Raw genomic sequence first — 18,790 nt, 5'->3', positions numbered from 1 at the left:
CTAATGAGTAGGCAGGCGCCTATGGGACCCTAAGGCCAGATCATTAATAACACCTAACAAACGTACAACAGGGAAAAACACAAAGGTAAAACTAAATGATCTATCAAGAACTGCATCACCTCTCTCCAATAGAGTTCCACACAAGGACAACTCCACATAGTGTGTAGAAGAGAGCCCACATCCGCGTTACATCTAAAACAAGAATCAGAAGCAAAAACCACAATATGGAACAGCTTGACTGGAATGTAATATAGACGTAGGATCAATCTAGCTTGGATAGGTATATCCCTTGCACTGACCACCATAGGATAATAGGTTTTAGTAACTTCCCTCCACCGGTCCTCTGACAGATCAGGAATATCAGCCACCCATTTTACAAAAGCCAACTCAAACAGGTCGGGGCCCATAGATTGAAGTAGTGCATACGCCTGAGTCAAAGCTTTGGAAAGGTCAGCAGTACGCAGAAGTAGCTCCACCTCCTAAAAAGCTGGGGTTACATAAAGAGAGCCAAATTGTGCCACAACCGCATGTCTCAGCTTAAACTATGAGCCCCTCGAGGGAGATTAAACCGGTCTTCTAATTCTGAGAAAGAGGGGAAAGAAGGAAATTCCCCAAACAAATGCATGGCGAATTTGACTCCATGATCACTCCAGAAGCTGGCAGCTTCCAAATCCTGTAGGTGCTCAAAATGAGGGTTCCCCCACAGAGGTGCTCTAGGAGACATTACCGGCAACGGAAAGCATCTGGAGACCACCGACCACACCTCAGCCACAGTTTGAATAGGCCAAAGTCCCAAGAGGGTCGGCACTGCAATCAATAGTTGGTGCCCGAGGACCAATGTAACGATAATCCAGAAGAAGAAAGGGTCCCGGCACTCAGAAGCTTATGAAATCTCAAAGGTTTTATTTATGCAACATGCATAGCATACAGGGTAGGTACGCATTACGGCACAATAGCCTTTGTCAACCAGTACAGGTAACTGTTAGAATGCAGCTTATATAATTACATCCGGTTCACAGGTACCACGTCATTAATTACTATCATTCAAAGCACATGATGTACTGTGAAGATGTATACATATTGAAAACAATATACAAAGAAAAAAAATGAGAAAACGAATCATTAATGAAAAACTTTCATAGCGGAGATTTCCGTAGAGTGCAGATTCATTTCCCGCTCTGTAAAAAATAGCAAATATATACATTAACTCATGCCATTCAACATATATCTATAATAATCGTGAAAGTTCATAATCGCGGTTCATACCGCGCGGCTCCAGAGTCCCTAAACGGTGTATCCAAAACGCTTCCTTCTGGATGAGCAATTTTTTCATATCACCACCCCTCCGTGGTTGCACGACCTCATCAATCACCTGATACTGTAATTGAGATATGGAAGGATTTTTATTTCTGAAATGTGCAGGGATAGGAAGAAGAAGGTTTTGGCATCTGATACAGTTTGAATAGGGGCCAACAACCTAGAATTAGAAGTGTACCTGTAAAGGGTATTAGTCAAGGTTTTATACGAACCCATGAGAGCGCCCACAAGGGCAGTAGATGCATTTGCCAGATCCAGGTCGATCCACCAGGCAGCATACACCAATTGAGATGCTGTTTGGACGCCTGGAGCATCGCCTGACCCAATCTCGGCGGCTAATCTTGCCAATAGAAAGATCTCCAGGTGTCACTCAGCTTTATAAAGTACTCACTAGGAGGAATCACCGGAGAAAGATGGAAGAGATACAAAAATTTAGGTAAGTATATCATTTTAAAGATCTTAATCCTGCCAGCTAGGGAAAGAGGTAAAGAGGACCAGGCCTGTAGCTTGACTGACACCAACGACAAAACCTGATCTAAGTTCAACCTTACATAGTTACTCACACACACAGAAACCTCCACTTCCAAATATCTAAATTGAGTAACTGTTTGCATCCCATGAGGAAGAGACAAAATGTGCTCCGCAGCCACTGATAGTGGCATCAAAGATGACTTAGCCCAATTAACCTTAAGACCGGAGAAGGAACTAAATTCGTCTAAGAGGACAAACAAGGCCCCCAGTGAACCCTGAACATCAGCCAAATAAACCAAAGTGTTATCTGCATACATGGATACTTTCTCTTCTATGGAACCCCTATATACCCCCTGAATACAAGAGGACGATCTGATGGCCGCCGCCAGCGGTTCTACTGCTAGGGCAAATAAATAGGGAGATGGGGGCAGCCCTGCCGTGTACCTCTACCCAGCTGGAAGGACTCAGAGACCTCTAAATTGGTTCGCATCCTGGCTCTAGGGCTATTATATAGCAAATGTACCCACGCCCGGAAACGTGGACCAAACCGAAGGACATCCAGGATACCCCACAGATATACCCATTCCACAGAGTCGAAAGCCTTATACACATCTAGGCTAACTTCATATCCCCCAGAGGCAACCCCTTCTGCAGTGGCTATATTGAGATGTAAGCGCTGGACATTAATATCCGTGGCTTTCCCTGCCATAAAGCCTGTCTGGTCAGGATGAACGATAGCGGCCAAGACCCTTCGTAACCTATTAGCTAATATTTTAGCCAGCAGTTTGATGTCTACATTAAGGAGGGAAATAGGTCTGTAGGTAAAGTCAGATCCCTTCTTGGTTTAGGAAGAACAATAAGGGCCTCCTTCATGGAATCAGGGAGCCTCCCAGTCTCCATAGCAACACTAAAAAGGTTCTGTAGAATAGGTATTAGCCGCTCTTCATTCACCCTGTACCAATCTCCAATCATCCCATCCAACCCCAGAGTTTTCCCTGTCTGCAGAGAAGCAATAGCCATAGAAACTTCCTCATCAGAGAAAGGGGCATCTAGATCGGCTGCCTGAGCCATAGTCAAGGGTATAAGAGAGACGCCCTTCAAAAATGGCACTAAACCTTCTGGCCCAGCCGGCAATTGAGAGGTATAGAGATCAGTATAAAAGTCCTGAAAGGCGTTATTAATAGCAATAGAGTCGGATTCCAAGATCCCAGAAGCCCCCCTAATACAAGGTATAGCGACCACTGGCCTACTCTCTAGCCAAATATGCCAATAACCTACCATTTTTATCTCCAAATTGGAATATGGCTGCCTCCCTGTCCACCATCCTCTTTTGAACCTTTTCTCTCTGAAGGATCAGGAGAGCCCTCTGGGCAGTAAACCATTGACGTCCAACAGCAGGGGAAGGATCCCTTACCACCTCTGTTTCTAAAACCTCAATCTTAACCTGCAGCATACGTTCCCTAGCCGAATAAGCCACCCTCCGTCTGTCCCCTAACATGAGCCTTATAAGCATCCCATTGCACTAACTTGTCTGAGTGAGACCCATTATGGTCCCAAAAACAATTGTGAGCTTCCAGCAAGGATGCCGTTACCACCTCCTCCTGCAACCAGCCGGGATGCATCCCCCAGACTTTGGCAGAGTGGCGAGGGCCTAGACCCAATGACAGTATAAGAGCTGAGTGGTCTGAGATCCCCCTAGTAGTGTACATGACATCTCTTACCAAAGGTAGAAGATCAGAAGAGGCATATGCCAAATCAATCCTGGAGAATGATTGATTTATGTGCCGCTGAGTAAAAGGAGACTAATGGGTCAGACGAATGCTTCCAACGCCAAACCTCTGTAAGAGACCGTGCCGCACTCCAGGCATTAAGTCCAGGGGAGCCGGAATCTGCTGCATCGGTGCGATCGACACATTTATATGGAACTGCATTAAAGTCCCCTATAAGGAGAACAGACAGAGAGGGAAACGTCAGTAACTTGGATGTGACACAGTCTGACTACAACACTAAACAGATGGGGAACATACACACACACCAAAAGAAAACTAAAGGCATGTAAGAAACATTGAACAATCACAAACCTACCAAACTGATCATAAGCTATGTGATCAATGACCAGGGGAAGGGATTTAGTCACCAAAATAGAAACCCCCTAACAGAGGAAGAATAAGTGGAGTGGTATCCCCTCGCTATCAAAGCCCGTTTTAGAGCAAGGATTTTCTGACCAGTAAGATGAGTTTCTTGTAAACAAATCAGGTGATGGGACTGCTTCTTTACAAAGTTTAAGCACAGAGCCCGTTTAAATTTGGAGTTAAGGCCTCTAACATTCCAACTCACAATACGAAGTGTCCCCATTTTCAATTCCTGAAATAATAATAATTGGCAGTAGGACCACAACTGGGCAGAGAACCTTCACATAAAAGCTCCTGAATAGTATTGACAGTGCACCTAAAACAGAATGCCACCACCTGAGGTCCTCCAGGAACAAATACCATACACACCACTTACAGGACACAAGACAAGACATCACAAAGACAGACAGGGCACAAACACATAAACAAGTCCAAAATACAAAGAAAACCTCCCCAACAAAACCCTGTCTAACACTGGGAACATGTGCAGATCTAGACCCTAAATGCTAACCAATGGGCAATAGCAAGAACTCCACTAGAATGGCCCACGCCACTCCCACCAACCCGCTATACTCTCTCTCTCTCTCTCTGTGGCCAACTCACTAGAGATCCCTCTAATCAAGGAACCGTAACCAGGGATATAGTCCATGAACTCTAAGGCCGGCCCTAACCACGACTTATCTCCCTATACTAACTAAAGAAATGGGAAGCAGGAGAAGACTTGCGTTGATTCACCACAGGATCAGTCTTGAGGAGCCACCAGAGGAGCAGCATCCACCCACTGCAGAGCCTGTGCTGGAGATGTGAAGAACCTAGTATTTGCACCATCCACCACTCGAAGACGAGCCAGAAACAGCATGGCATAGCGATATCTCTTACGTAGCTCCACCGAGAAATCTGGGTAAAAGGCAGCTGTACTGCCATTACAGCGCACCTCCCCTTTTATGCATACAGCTCGCACAATTTTTTCCTGATCTTTGAAGTGTAGTAATTTTGCAAGAAAAGGTCTAGGAGGAGCTCCAGGAGGAGGAGGCCTGCCCAGCACCCTATGTGCTCTTTCCACAGTGAAGTATGGGAAGAAAGTGTCAGCTGGCAGGCTCTCCTTCAACCACGACGCCAGAAACGCCACCGGGTCCAACCCCTCTGCCTTCTCCGGAAGTCCCACCAGGCGAATATTGTTTCACCAAAGCCTATTTTTCATGTCATCAGCACGGTCCAGGACAGTTTTTACTTGCTGCTGTAGAGAAGCCATTTGTTCCGGCAGGGGGTAAAGGGTATCCTCAACTGCGGAAACCCGGCATTCCACCTCCTCCGTTCGTTCGCGCAGTTTTTGCGTCTCATGACGAAGGATCACAAACTCCGGTCGCAGCTCATCCACCTTAGAAATCATCAGAGTCTGGCAGGAGGTGAAGGCTGCAAGCAACTCTGTAAACTTCTGATCCACCGATGCAGCAGGACATGTAGCGTAGTGCAGGGAGCAGCACCGCTCGGGGCTGGGAGAGCCAGTAAACAGCGAAGGAGTTGGTTCAGGAGATTCTGTCCAACCACCTCTGGAGGCCTAGAGAACTGGCTAAGGGCCTTGGCAGCATGAGCAGAGACCTTGGAAGCCAAAGGTGTGGCAAGACAGGAGTCCCTTCTTGAGCGCCCACTCGCCTGAGAGTGCGCCTCATCAGAAGAGATATCACCCTCGGAGGATTGTCGAGCAGCCTGAGCAACATGTTTAGACTTTTTGGTCTTGCCCCGCGGTCCACCCATAGTTGCAATGCTTGGTATGGAGAACAGTCCAGAGATAAGTAGGAGCTCCGCAGGAAACAGGCAGTAGAAAGGAAGTAGTGCAGCAGCACCCCGCAGGCACCAGGATATTCAGTCCCACAAGCTCCAGCAGCATACACAGCCTGTGTATGAGGTGTGGAAAGGCGGCACCACAGCAGGCCCCAGGAACCGAAGCCTTAAGTAGAGCACTATGAGTCCCAGCAGCCCACGCAGTTGTGATATGAGATGTAGAAGGAGAGAATAATGCAGGCAAGCATCACAGGTCCCACCAGCCAAAGATAGCAAAAGGGATATTCACAGCTGCACTCTTCAAATTCAGCTCCCTAAGGTGAGGCACCACAAGTCCCAGCAACAGGTAATAGCAATGTGCAGCAGGAATATGTTCAGGCACCCATCACAGTTGCAAGGCAGGCTCCCAGCAGTTCTCACTTTGGCACAGGCAAGCAGATGCCAGCTGTAGCAGTTTTCAAAGTGTCCAGCCCTTTTTTGCAGCATACCACTAGTCTCAGCCGGCCTTCCTGAGAGGTGTTAGATGTGGGCGAGAGGGTAGATTGCTGCTGATGCTGTACAGGAGCAGTTAGCCCACCACTCAGCCGGGGCAGCGGGAGTCACTGTGTAAACCTGAAGGCCACTCGCACGAAGCAGGGGTAATGACCGCCGCTCCCTCCATGCAATGATCCAATTCAGGACCTGGGCCTGTGACCAGCCCGTTCCCAGACTTCACATTGTCCCTCCAGCTACCTGCTGTGCCTCTCAACACTTCCGGCAACTTGTCAGGGACCTCCGCCACCCCCGCACCAGCTGTCCTGCCGCCTCACCGCTCCTCTATCCATGCTGCCAGCTGCACCCACATCACACCGGAACCAGCCTCGCAGCCTCCACGGACCCAGGATCCAGAGAGGTGAGTCGGAGCCACAGGATTATCGGGTAAACAGGGTGATTAAAGCTGGGTTAGAGGGAGCACTGCAGAGTGCGACTGCTCAGCTCTCCATCCAGGCCACACACCCTCACCAATCTGTTTTTGTATATTATACACAATCCATTGATTTTGTGGCATACTTTTTATCTATTAGCTCATTAATAGGTTATTTCCACGATTGTGTCTGATTCATTATCTGGCAACAAAAATGTGTTTCTTGTACTGTATATATTGCATAATGCCTAAAAATCTTCTTCAATCTTTATTATATGTGTTATAGGTAGAAGAAGTGCTCCTCCTCTTGACTTAACAGGACTTCCTGGAACAGAAAAGCTCAATGATAAAGAGAAAGAGGTATTGTAGTTGTCCAGGGTGACCTAGATTAAACATTGATGTTACCACAAGTTACATGTTTTATATCCTCTATGTACATTATAATTTTTCTTAATTCTAACTTTTTTTTTTTTTATACACGTGTGTCTGTGTGTGAATATATATGCTGATTGGCCATGACATTCCATCTGGACCATGCCTATTTTGTCTTTAAGTAGAACTTATTATGTCGCACTCCCTATTATTGTTTTTTTAAACCTGACGTTTATTAGAGGAACGCAAAATATGCATCCAGCTCCTTTCTGTATATGTGTATTTATACATAAGGGACAATATGGACTGTCAAATTTTGCAACAATTTAGTTGCCTACATAGTTACATAGTTGTGGTTGAAAATAAAGAGAATCATGTTTAACCTAAAACCAGTCTATGTTGATCCAGAAGAAGGCAAATAATAAAAAAAAAACATATGAGGCTGATGCCATTTCTCCCATAACAGAGAAAAAAAAATTCTTCCCAAATCCAATATGGCTAACAGAATAAATCCCTGGATCAACTTTCTATCCCCTAATCCATAACTTGTAATAGTATATTTTTCCAGAAAAACATCCAGGCCCCCCTTTGAACTTGTTTATTGAATCGGACATCACAATATCATGTGCCAGAAAGTTCTATAGTCTCACTGCTCTTACAGTAAAGAATCTCTGTCTGTGATGATGGTGAAACCTTCTTTTCTCTAGATGTAGAGGATGCCCCCTTGTCGTGGTTACCGGCTGAAGTGTGTAAAGATCACTAGATCTCTGTACTGTCCATTCATTTGTTTTTACATTGTGATCAAATCTTTTTTTTCAAACGAAATAACCCCAAGCTTGATAACCTGTCTTGGTCCTGTAATTCTTCCATACCACGAATTACCCTTGTAGACCCAATACTCCATGTTTCTGACTATTATACAGAGGCAAAACTATGTTCCTGTCATAAGCCTCTATGCCTCTCTTGATATGTGCCATGACTTTATTAGCATTGGCAGGCACTGCCTGGCACTGGTCACTGAAGTTGAGCTTACTGTCCAGCAATATCCCAAAGTCCTTTTCAGTAGAAGTTTTTCCTAATGTTTTATTATTTAAAACATTTACATTTTGTTTTTACAGCCTAATAAAAAATACATTGCCATACATTTATCCACATTAAACTTAATTTTCAATGTCTGTATACAAGCTTCCAGCATTCCCAGATCCCTCTGTAGTATTATGTTATCCTACTTTGTGGTAGTTACCTTACCCAACATATTGTCATCTGCAAATATTGAAATTTAGTGAATGTGGGTAGGTAAGTAGATCCTCCCGCTAAGTAGGTATATCCTCCACAGTTGTTAGGTAGTTTCCCATTAGGTAGGTATGCCCACAGTAGTTTGATCCCAATGGTTAGTTCCCACCATAGGCAGGTATGTCTGGGTAAGTAGGTAGCTGGCTAGGGAAATAGGTAGGTAGCTAAGTAGGTAGGCAGTTAGCCAACTCTCTTCCCTCCCCCCTTCTCCCAAAAGGGGCCAAGATGAAAGAGGGGGGGGGGGGGACTTCATGTCACTTTCTTTCTCCACAGTGCAGGCGCTGATGAGTGACAGAGGTTACGAGTCTCCTCTCACTTTAGGCACTACTGCTTACACTGAGAGAAAGCTTTCAACTGTGTGCACATGTGCAGTCATAACTGATAAGTAAGGTAGATAGGTAGGTAGATAGTAGGCCTGCACGATATATCGCAATGGCAATCAAATCACAATTTTTGCCAATTGCGATATGTCGATCTGGCCGTTTCTAAAAAAAAGGTGTGATTATTTACCTGCTCCCTGGCAGCGGCATTGCAGTGGCTCCCATTACGGCAGCCCGGGCTGCATGAGCTCCTGTGGTGGCGGCGGCGAGGATTGGCGCAGCAGAACCACCTGACCGCTCCCCTACCTTCATTGGCGGCGAGGATTGGCCCAGCAGTCCACGTGACTGCGCTCTCCAGCTGTGATTGGCGGCAGCGTACATCAGGTGAGGAGTTTAACCCCACCACGGCCCGCCGCCGTATATTAATGGCTCAGCCGTCACAAGATTCTCAATCACAAGATTACATCTAATAGTCCCCATGACAGTGTTTTCCAAACAGTGTGTCCCTCCAGCTTTTGCAAAACTACAATTCGCAGCATGCCCGGACAGCCTTTGAGTTGTAGTTATGCTGGGAGTTGTAGTTATGCAACAACTGGAGACACACTGTTTGGAAAACTCTCCCCTCAGGGGACTAATAAAATTGTAGAATTAAAAAAAAAAAAAAAAAAAATTTAATAAATGTTATTAAGCCCCTCCCCTAATACCCTAATAAAATTTGGAATCACCCCCCCCTTTTCCCCATTTTTAAATATGATAATGTAAACAAATATAAACAAACATACATGGTATTGTCTCGTGCATAAATGTCAGAACTATTTAATTATAACTAATGAAACCGGACGCTCAATGGCGTAAACGTTAAATTTTCAAAAATTTGCAATCATTTATTTATTTTTTTATTTAAAAGTGACCAAAAAGTCAAAACTATAATGGTACCAATAAAAACTACAGATCACGACGGAAAAAAAAAAAGTAGCCTCATACAGCCCAATTTATGGAAAAATAAGAGATATAGGGGTCAGAAGAGGACGATTTTAACTATAGGAAGAAAAAAAAAACTCCTGACAAACCCCCTCTTGGTCCTTAAGGGAATACACATACTCCCAGTGTTCCCTTCCCTGTGGCTGCGCTGCACAATAGAGCAACGCAAGAACACCTGAGAGGGTGGAGACTACTCTATACCAGGCCAGGAGAGTGTGCGGACTACACTATGTACACTATTATGTTCAGTCAATGAACATGAAATTGGGCGAGTTGGCTTTATGAAATAGAGGGATTGGACATTAACCCCTTAAGGACGCAGGGTTTTTCCGTTTTTGCATTTTCATTTTTTCCTCATCACCTTCTAAAAATCATAACGCTTTCAATTTTGCACATAAATTTCCATATGATGGCTTATTTTTTACGCCACCAATTCTACTTTGCAGTGACATTAGTCATTTTACCCAAAAATCCACGGCAAAACGGAGAAAAAATTCATTGTGCGACAAAATTGAAGAAAAAATGTAATTTTGTAACTTTTGGGGGCTTCCATTTCTACGCAGTTCATTTTTCGGTAAAAATAGCACCTTATGTTTATTCTGTAGGTCCATTCGATTAAAGTGATACCCTACTTATATAGGTTGGATATTGTCATACTTCGGAAAAAAATCATAACTACATGCAGGAAAATTTATATGTTAAAAATGCTCATCTTCTAACCCCTACGGGCCGGTATGATGGTTCATTTTTTGCGCCGTGTTCTGAAGTTTTTATCGGTACCATTTTTGTATTGATCGGACTTTTTGATCGCTTTTTATTCACTTGTTCATGATATAAAGTGACCAAAAATACGCTATTTTGGACTTTGGAATTTTTTGGCGCTTGCGCGTACGCCATCGACCATGCAATTCAATTAACAATATATTTTTATAGTTCGGACATTTCCGCACGCGACGATACCACATATGTTTATTTTTATTTACACAGTTTTTTTTTTTTTATGGGAAAAGGGGGGTGATTCAAACTTTTATTAGGGAAGGGATTAAATGAACTTCGTAAAAAATAATTTTTTACTTTTTTTTTTGCAGTTCTATAGCTCCCATAGGGACCTATAGCACTGCACACGCTGATCTCCTATGCTGATCCCTGCAAAGCCATAGCTTTGCATAGATCAGCGAGATAGGGACTCGATTGCTCAAGCCTGTAGCTCAGGCTTGGAGCAATCAAACCCAGATCGGACGAGGCGGAGACAGGTAAGGGGACCTCCGCTCGTGTCCTAGCTGATCGGGACATCACAAATTTATCGCGATGTCCCGATTAGCCTGACTGAGCTACCAGGAAGCGTTTACTTTCACTTTCAGACGCGGCAGTCAACTTTGATCGCAATGTCTGAAGGGTTAATAGCGCCCGACACAATGATCGGTGCCGCGCGCTGTTAGCGCAGGGTCTTGGCTATGAAATAGCAGCCGGGACCGACCCGTTTTAAACACTGGGATCGGTCGTAGGGCATACAGGTATGCCCTATGTCCTTAAGAGGTTAAAGGGGTACTCTGGTGGAAATTTTTTTTTTTTTTTATTTTTTTTTTTTAATCAACTGGTGCCAGAAAGTTAAACAGATTTGTAAATTACTTCTATTAAAAAAATCTTAATCCTTCCAGTACTTATTAGCTGCTGAATACTACAGAGGAAATTATTTTCTTTTTGGAACACAGAGCTCTCTTCTGATATCACAAGCACAGTGCTCTCTGCTGACATCTCTGTCCATTTTAAGAACTGTCCAGAGTAGAAGAAAATCCCCATAGCAAACATATGCTGCTCTGGACAGTTTCTTCTTCTTTGCTCCATGAGGCTGTTGACAAGTGGGTGCTGCAGGAGAGATTGCAGGGGTCCCCAGCAACAGAACCCCAGCGATCAGACATCTTATCCCCTATACTTTACATGGGGGATAAGATCTAGGGCCAGAGTACCCCTTTAAGATGGTTTAAAAAAATTTGTAAAACATGACTGAAACTACAAATTTGGTATTGTTATAATTGGTCAGTTTGACTGCACCAAATTATTAGAATTGGATTTTCTTTTAATTTTACCTCACAATTTTATTTTATTTTGTGAGGGGGGGGGTTGCAGCATATTTTATGAAAAAAGTACAATTGGTCTGCAAAAAAAAAAAAAAAAAACAGGCCCACAAATGGGTCTGTAGATGGGAAGAGAAGTTATGAGTTATGGCTATGAAAACGCGAGGAGGAAGGAAAAATGCTAAACTAAAAACTAAAAAAAATTAAATGGGCTGTGTTATTAAGAGGTTAAGAAGTATAATTGGTCCCACAAAAAAAATAAGCCCTTGTGTGGATTTGTATGTGGAAGAATGAGTCATGGCTCTTAGAAGGTGAAGAATTACAAACAGGACAAAAATCACTGACCTGGGAAGGGGTTAATGTTTCCAATTAATAAATGATGTTTATTGTGAGTTAACATAGTGAAATAGTGAATGATGGGACAATTCCTTCAAGATTACTTGCAAAGTTGTTTTCTTTATACATTTTAAGTGCATTGGAACAATAGAAAATGGTTGCAATGGTGCCTTTAATATTAGCATAAACTCGAGAATACTTTTTTAACGCTTGTGTTTTGTTTTACAGCTGTGTCAGGTGGTGAGATTGGTTCCTGGAGCTTATTTGGAGTATAAAGCAGCCCTTGTTAATGAGTGCACCAAACAAGGAAGCTTACGACTGGCACAGGCTCGCGCGCTTATAAAGATTGACGTGAATAAGACCCGAAAAATATATGATTTCTTATTACAAGAAGGATATATCACAAAACCTCAGCCATGACCCACTTATTTCTTTGCCTATGAAAACTAATTAATCATTATTCCCAGGATAGGAGATAACTAATCTGATTTGGGGTAGGGTGGTTTGACTGCAGGGATCCCCCATGTTCTTCAGAATAGAAAAAAAAGTCTCCCCCCTGGAAACAGAGAACTGAGAATGGAGCGGCAGTCACACGTGTGACCATTGCTCCATTCATTCTCTTTGGGAACTGCCAAAGATAGCGGAGTAAAATATCGGCTTTCTTTGGCAGCTCCTATAGAAAATGATGGAGCATTCTGGAGAATGCTGGGGGGGTCCCAGCAGTTGGTTGCCTATACTTAACATAGAGGATCCTTTTATGAGGCTTGACCCGGAAGTTCTTGTTGGGTAAAACTATCTAAATTTAATTGGTTACATTTAAGCTTCTTGCAAAATAGAAATTGCACTTTGTATGTGCAGCTGCTGTTTCCAGCAAGTCTTATTACTAGTTCAATGTAGATTAGCTCTCATGAATATGGACATTAATCCAAAGGAGCAAGTTGTATTTCAAGAATGTGAGTTTAATTTGTCAGTGCTATTTATTGGCTGTAGTAGCAGCTATGATGTTAGTGTATTGTTAAACCACAGGCACACTATAATGTTTCTGTTACTGTTTATGTTACTATTGTATATGAAGCCAGATGTATAAATACATGGAGACAGGTTTAAACTAACTACCACAAACATGTAGCATGCTGTGTGAATGGCACAAAAGGCTTAGCTTACAGTACAGACATTAAAAGAGACTTTAAAATACAGGATTCAAAATATTACTTCTTTGAGAAGACTACTCCATTAGCCAGACTGGATTTTCTGTTACAGATTTTCAGTTCTTCATTTATTACGTATTCTTTCGACCACCACAATTTTGGGTGGTTGTTTCAAAGAGGTTTCGCTGTACTTCCTTATTCATACCATTATGTGCTATGTTTGTGATATTGTTGTTATTGGAGCTGAATGCCACAAAACTTTCCCCACAAAATTGATATTATGTAAACGCAAACACATTAGTAAATAAAATTGTATTTTTGTACATTTGTTTGGCTATATGTCTGCACGGTTTTCATCTTTTAGTTTTCACTAGATGAGTAGCTTGTGTTGCCCAGTCTTGCTACCTAAGTCTTATTAGAGAGGAAAAGCAATAATAACAAATAAAACTTTCAATTTTTCACATTCATATCAATGATAAACTGATGACTTAATTGCTTACAGTTTAATATGTGGTTCTGTTTAGCTTTTCCAACCATTAGCCTGTATGCATAGAAATCTATTGCTGAAACATTCTTGCTGTTTGTTTTACCTGTTGCTGGGTTGATCTGTGTTGAGTTAAACCAATACCTATCTTCACATCGAGTGAATGTTATTGTTAGAGAGTTAGGGGTTGTCATTGGCATTGGATTTTGTGTTACAGTTAGAGCAAGAGTTTGTAGGGTTAGAGTTAGGACTGTGGTAGGGTTAGGATCAGTGTTAGGGTAAATCTTGGGTCAGAGTAGCTTTATGAATAAAGTTAAGTGCCAGGGTTTGTAGGGTTGGTATAGGGTTAGGGTTATAGTTAGGGCTAATGTAAAATTAGGGTTAGGATTAAGATTAGTGCTAGGATTATGGTTAGGGCTAGGTTTAGGGTCAGGGTAAGAATTATGGTTGGGTTAGCTTTGGGTTACAGTTAGGGTTAGAGGGTTAGGATTGAGGTTGGGATTTGTGTTAGGGCAGACATAGGCAAACTTCAGCACTGCAGATGTTTTGGGCAACATCTCCCATGATGCTCATAGAGCCAAAATGCTGCCAAAACATCATGGGAGATGTAGTCCAAGGATGGTTTCCTGGGCTAGGGTTTGGGTTATGTTTACAGTAACGGCTAGGGTTATGGTCTGTCCGGTGAAAGTTATGGGTTGGGTAGAGTTAGGGTAAGGTAAAGTGTTAGTGTGAGTCTAAGGCAAGGGTTAGGGTTTATAGGGTTAAGGTAAGGTTAGCACATCAGTTTGGGTTATGGTAAGGATCTAGGGCTAGAGTTAAAGCTAGGGTTGGGGTTGAGGATAGATTTAGAAGTTTAGGGTTAGAAAGTTGGGGGGGGGTAGGGTTCAGATTGAGATAGGGCTAGCGTACCTAGATTAAAATAAGGGTTTTTGTAGGGTTAGATAGATATAGGGCTAGGGTAGGGTTAAGGTTAGGATTGTGGTTAGGGTGACGATTATGGTTGGGTTAGATTTGTGGTTAGGGATTATAGAGGTGATTGGAGTTAGGGCTAGCGCTTAGTGTAGGGTTACAGGTTTGGGTTAGGGTTAGTAATATAAGGTTTAAGGTTAGGGTTTCAAGTGATAGGGTTAGTGCTGCGTTAAGGTTTAGGGGTTGGGTTTAGGGTAGGGTAAGCGCAGGATAGGGGTAGGGTTACAGTTAGGGCTAGGTTTTTAGTTAGGGGTTAGTGTTTGAGCTAGGGCAAGGGTTAGGGTTTGTAAGAGAAGAGTTAAGGCTGAGTAAGGGCTAGGTGTTACGATTCGGCAGACTGGATGTGGATCCTCTGTGTCAGCGAGGGATTGGCGTGGACCGTGTCGGTGGACCGGTTCTAGGGTTGCTACTGGTTTTCACCAGAGCCCGCCGCAAAGCGGGATGGTCTTGCTGCGGCGGTAGCAACCAGGTCGTATCTGCCGGCAACGGCTCAACCTCGCTGACTGCTGAGAAGGCGTGGGACAGAAGGACTAGGCAGAGGCAAGGTCAGACGTAGCAGAAGGTCGGGGCAGGCGGCAAGGTTCGTAGTCAATAAGGATAGCAGGAGATCTGGAACACAGGCTTTGGACAACACTAAACGCTTTCACTGGCACAAGGCAACAAGATCCGGCAAGGAAGTGCAGGGGAAGTGAGGTAATATGGACAGGGAGCAGGTGGAAGATAATTAGGCTGATTGGGCCAGGCACCAATCACTGGTGCACTGGCCCTTTAAATCTTAGAGAGCTGGCGCGCGCGCGCCCTAAGGAGCGGAGCCGCGCGCGCCAGTACGTGACAGCCGGGGACCGGGACAGGTGAGTGACTTGGGATGCGATTCGCGAGCGGGCGCGTCCCGCTATGCGAATCGCATCCCCGCCAGCAATGTCAGTGCAGTGCTCCTGGTCAGCTCGGCGTAACAGTACCCCCCACCCCCCCCTTAGGTCTCCCCCTCTTTTTGTCGGGTTGTTTCTTCATCCGGGATGAGGCCTGTATGAGGGATTTTTGAGTCTCTTTCCAGATGGTGGAGAAGTCCCGGGAAACCTCATCAACAGCGGGCAAACCAGAAGGCGTGGGAGTGGGGAGGGGGGGAAGAGGGTGAAGCTGGGCACGGGGCAAAGTGTTACCAGGACGGGGGCAATGAGGAGGAGACACAGCATAGTCCAGATAGGCCGTGAGGCATTTTTTATGGCAAGAAGCCCCCCAGCTCTTGATCTCCCTGGTGGTCCAATCAAGGGTAGGAGAGTGGTGTTGGAGCCATGGCAGACCAAGGAGGACTTCAGAGGTGCAGTTGGGCAAAACAAAAAGTTTAATTTTTTCGTGATGCCGTCCAATACTCATGAGCAGGGGTTCTGTGCGGTAACGCACGGTGCAGTCCAATTTAACTCCATTGACCGAGGAAATGTAGAGCGGCTTGACGAGACGGGTCACCGGGATGCAGAACTTATTCACCAAAGAGGCCAGAATAAAATTTCCAGAAGAACCAGAGTCCAAGAAGGCCGCGGCAGAGAAGGAAGAGTTGGCAGAAGGAGAAATCCGCACGGGCACAGTGAGACGTGGAGAAGCAGACTTCGTACCAAGAGACGCCACACCCACGTGAGCTGGGTGCGTGCGTTTCCCAGATGTGGAGGGCGAATAGGGCAATCCACCAAGAAGTGTTCGGTACTGGCGCAGTACAGACATAAATTGTTATCCTTACGGCGAGTCCTCTCTTCAAGGGTCAGGCGAGGCCGATCCACTTGCATAGCCTCCTCGGCGGGAGGCACAGGGGTAGATTGCAAAGGATACTGTGAGAGAGGTGCCCACAGATCAAGGTCTTTTTCCTGGCGGAGCTCCTGGTGTCTCTCAGAAAAACGCATGTCAATGAGGGTGGCCAAATGGATAAGTTCTTGCAGGTTGGCAGGAATCTCTCGTGCGGCCAGCACATCCTTGATGTTACTGGATAGGCCTTTTTTAAAGGTCGCGCAGAGAGCCTCGTTATTCCAAGATAATTCGGAAGCGAGAGTACGAAATTGGATGGCGTACTCGCCTACTGAAGAATTACCCTGGTCCAGGTTCAGCAGGGCAGTCTCGGCAGAAGAAGCTCGGGCTGGTTCCTCGAAGACACTACGGACTTCAGCGAAGAAGGACTGGACAGTGGCAGGATCATTGCGGTCCCAGAGCGGTGTGGCCCAAGACAAAGCCTTTCCAGATAGAAGACTCACTACGAACGCCACCTTAGACCGTTCTGTAGGAAATTGGTCCGACAACATCTCCATATGCAGGGAACATTGAGATAAGAAGCTACGGCAGAGTCGGGAGTCCCCATCAAATTTGTCCGGCAGGGACAAGCGGAGGCTAGGAGCGGCCACTCGCTGCGGAGGAGGTGCAGGAGCTGGCGGAGGAGATGGTTGCTGCTGTAACAGTGGCAGAAGTTGCTGTAACGTGGTGGTCAACTGCGACAGCTGCTGTCCTTGTTGGGCAATTTGCTGCGATTGCTGGGCGACCACCGTGGGTAGGTCAGCGAGACTTGGCAGCGGCACCTCAGCGGGATCGATGGCCGGATCTACTGTTACGATTCGGCAGGCTGGATGTGGATCCTCTGTGTCAGCGAGGGATTGGCGTGGACCGTGTCGGTGGACCGGTTCTAGGGTTGCCACTGGTTTTCACCAGAGCCCGCCGCAAAGCGGGATGATCTTGCTGCGGCGGTAGCAACCAGGTCGTATCCGCCGGCAACGGCTCAACCTCGCTGACTGCTGAGAAGGTGTGGGACAGAAGGACTAGGCAGAGGCAAGGTCAGACGTAGCAGAAGGTCGGGGCAGGCGGCAAGGTTCGTAGTCAATAAGGATAGCAGGAGAACTGGAACACAGGCTTTGGACAACACTAAACGCTTTCACTGGCACAAGGCAACAAGATCCAGCAAGGAAGTGCAGGGGAAGTGAGGTAATATGGACAGGGAGCAGGTGGAAGCTAATTAGGCTGATTGGGCCAGGCACCAATCACTGGTGCACTGGCCCTTTAAATCTTAGAGAGCTGGCGCGCACGCGCCCTAAGGAGCGGAGCCACGCGCGCCAGGACGTGACAGCCGGGGACCGGGACAGGTGAGTGACTTGGGATGCGATTCGCGAGCGGGCGCGTCCCGCTATGCGAATCGCATCCCCGCCGGCAATGTCAGTGCAGCGCTCCCGGTCAGTGGGTCTGACCGGGGCACTGCAAATAGAGGGATGCCGCGAGCGCTCCGGGGAGGAGCAGGGACCCGGAGCGCTCGGCGTAACACTAGGCTTAGAGTAGGGTTAGTTATTAGGGTATGGCTAGGGCTAGCATCTGTAGGGTTGCATTTAGGGTTAGTTTAAGGTTTGTAGGGTAAGGTAAGAGTTAGGGGTGAGGGCAGTGCTTTTTAAACTTTTCATGTTGGTTACACCCTTTTTAGCATGCATAGTTTGGTAACATCTCTTGCCGTACTGCCTACGTTGCACGTATCATGTTGCTGATCCTGTGACGCACAGTGTGATACTAGTATCCGCATTATAAATGTGGCTACTATCCTGTGCCATATTACCCTCTGTGTCATTTCATCACCCCCTTCATTGCCCCTGTGCCAGGGATAGTTTTTAGACCATTGCTTCCTTTAAGAAAAGGGACCATTTTTTGGACATTAACTTTAGTAATATAGTTTGTAAGGTTGAAAAAAAGATAAAGGTTCATAGAGTTCATAAAAGAAAAATGGTGTAGTCCAGCTTCCCAAAACTTCAATGTTTTATTTAATCCATTTAAAATAAAGAAAAAGTGCAAACCAAATGCCAAATGAAACGCAACGTGTTTCGGTTTACAGAAAAACATTAATCATAGCGATATTCAAGAGAGGAGAATGCTGCTATATATACCTGCTCAAGGAAAGGTAAGAGTGAATAAGGTCCACCTATTAGTGGGTGTGACTCAACTACGTACATTGTGTTGGGGAATTGCAAGGGTGCAAGCAGGTGTACAGAATGGCATATTAATAGAATTCATTAATTCAAAAAATAATAATCATAGAAAAGTGCAAAATATGATAGATATTTTTATAAAACGACTCAATAAATGTAAGAGAGGTCATTTCTATAATTCAGTCCTCGTGGGAATCTGGTGTGCAGACGGAGGATCCAAAATGCCTCCCGTCTGAACACCAGTTTGCTCCAGTCGCCTCCTCGTCTA

General features: G+C 45.1%; 1 protein-coding gene across 2 annotated transcripts in view; it reads left to right on the top strand.

Annotated features, from left to right (window-relative positions):
• Positions 1-13,553, top strand: part of TADA2A (transcriptional adaptor 2A) — an 87,089-nt gene extending 73,536 nt beyond the window's left edge. Inside the window, exons 14-15 of one of the 2 annotated variants that reach the window (XM_056557547.1) lie at positions 6,893-6,966; positions 12,212-13,553. In XM_056557547.1, the coding sequence (XP_056413522.1) occupies positions 6,893-6,966; positions 12,212-12,403 (266 nt within the window). In that variant the 3' untranslated portion in view covers positions 12,404-13,553. The remainder of the gene's footprint in view (positions 1-6,892; positions 6,967-12,211) is intronic. The other variant, XM_056557548.1, reaches the window with a different exon arrangement.
• Positions 13,554-18,790: the final 5,237 nt, after the last annotated feature.

This window comes from Hyla sarda, chromosome 2 (assembly GCF_029499605.1).
Source record: "Hyla sarda isolate aHylSar1 chromosome 2, aHylSar1.hap1, whole genome shotgun sequence".
NCBI classification, from domain to species: Eukaryota; Metazoa; Chordata; class Amphibia; order Anura; family Hylidae; genus Hyla; species Hyla sarda.
This window is presented reverse-complemented; position numbering and strand designations above follow the sequence as displayed.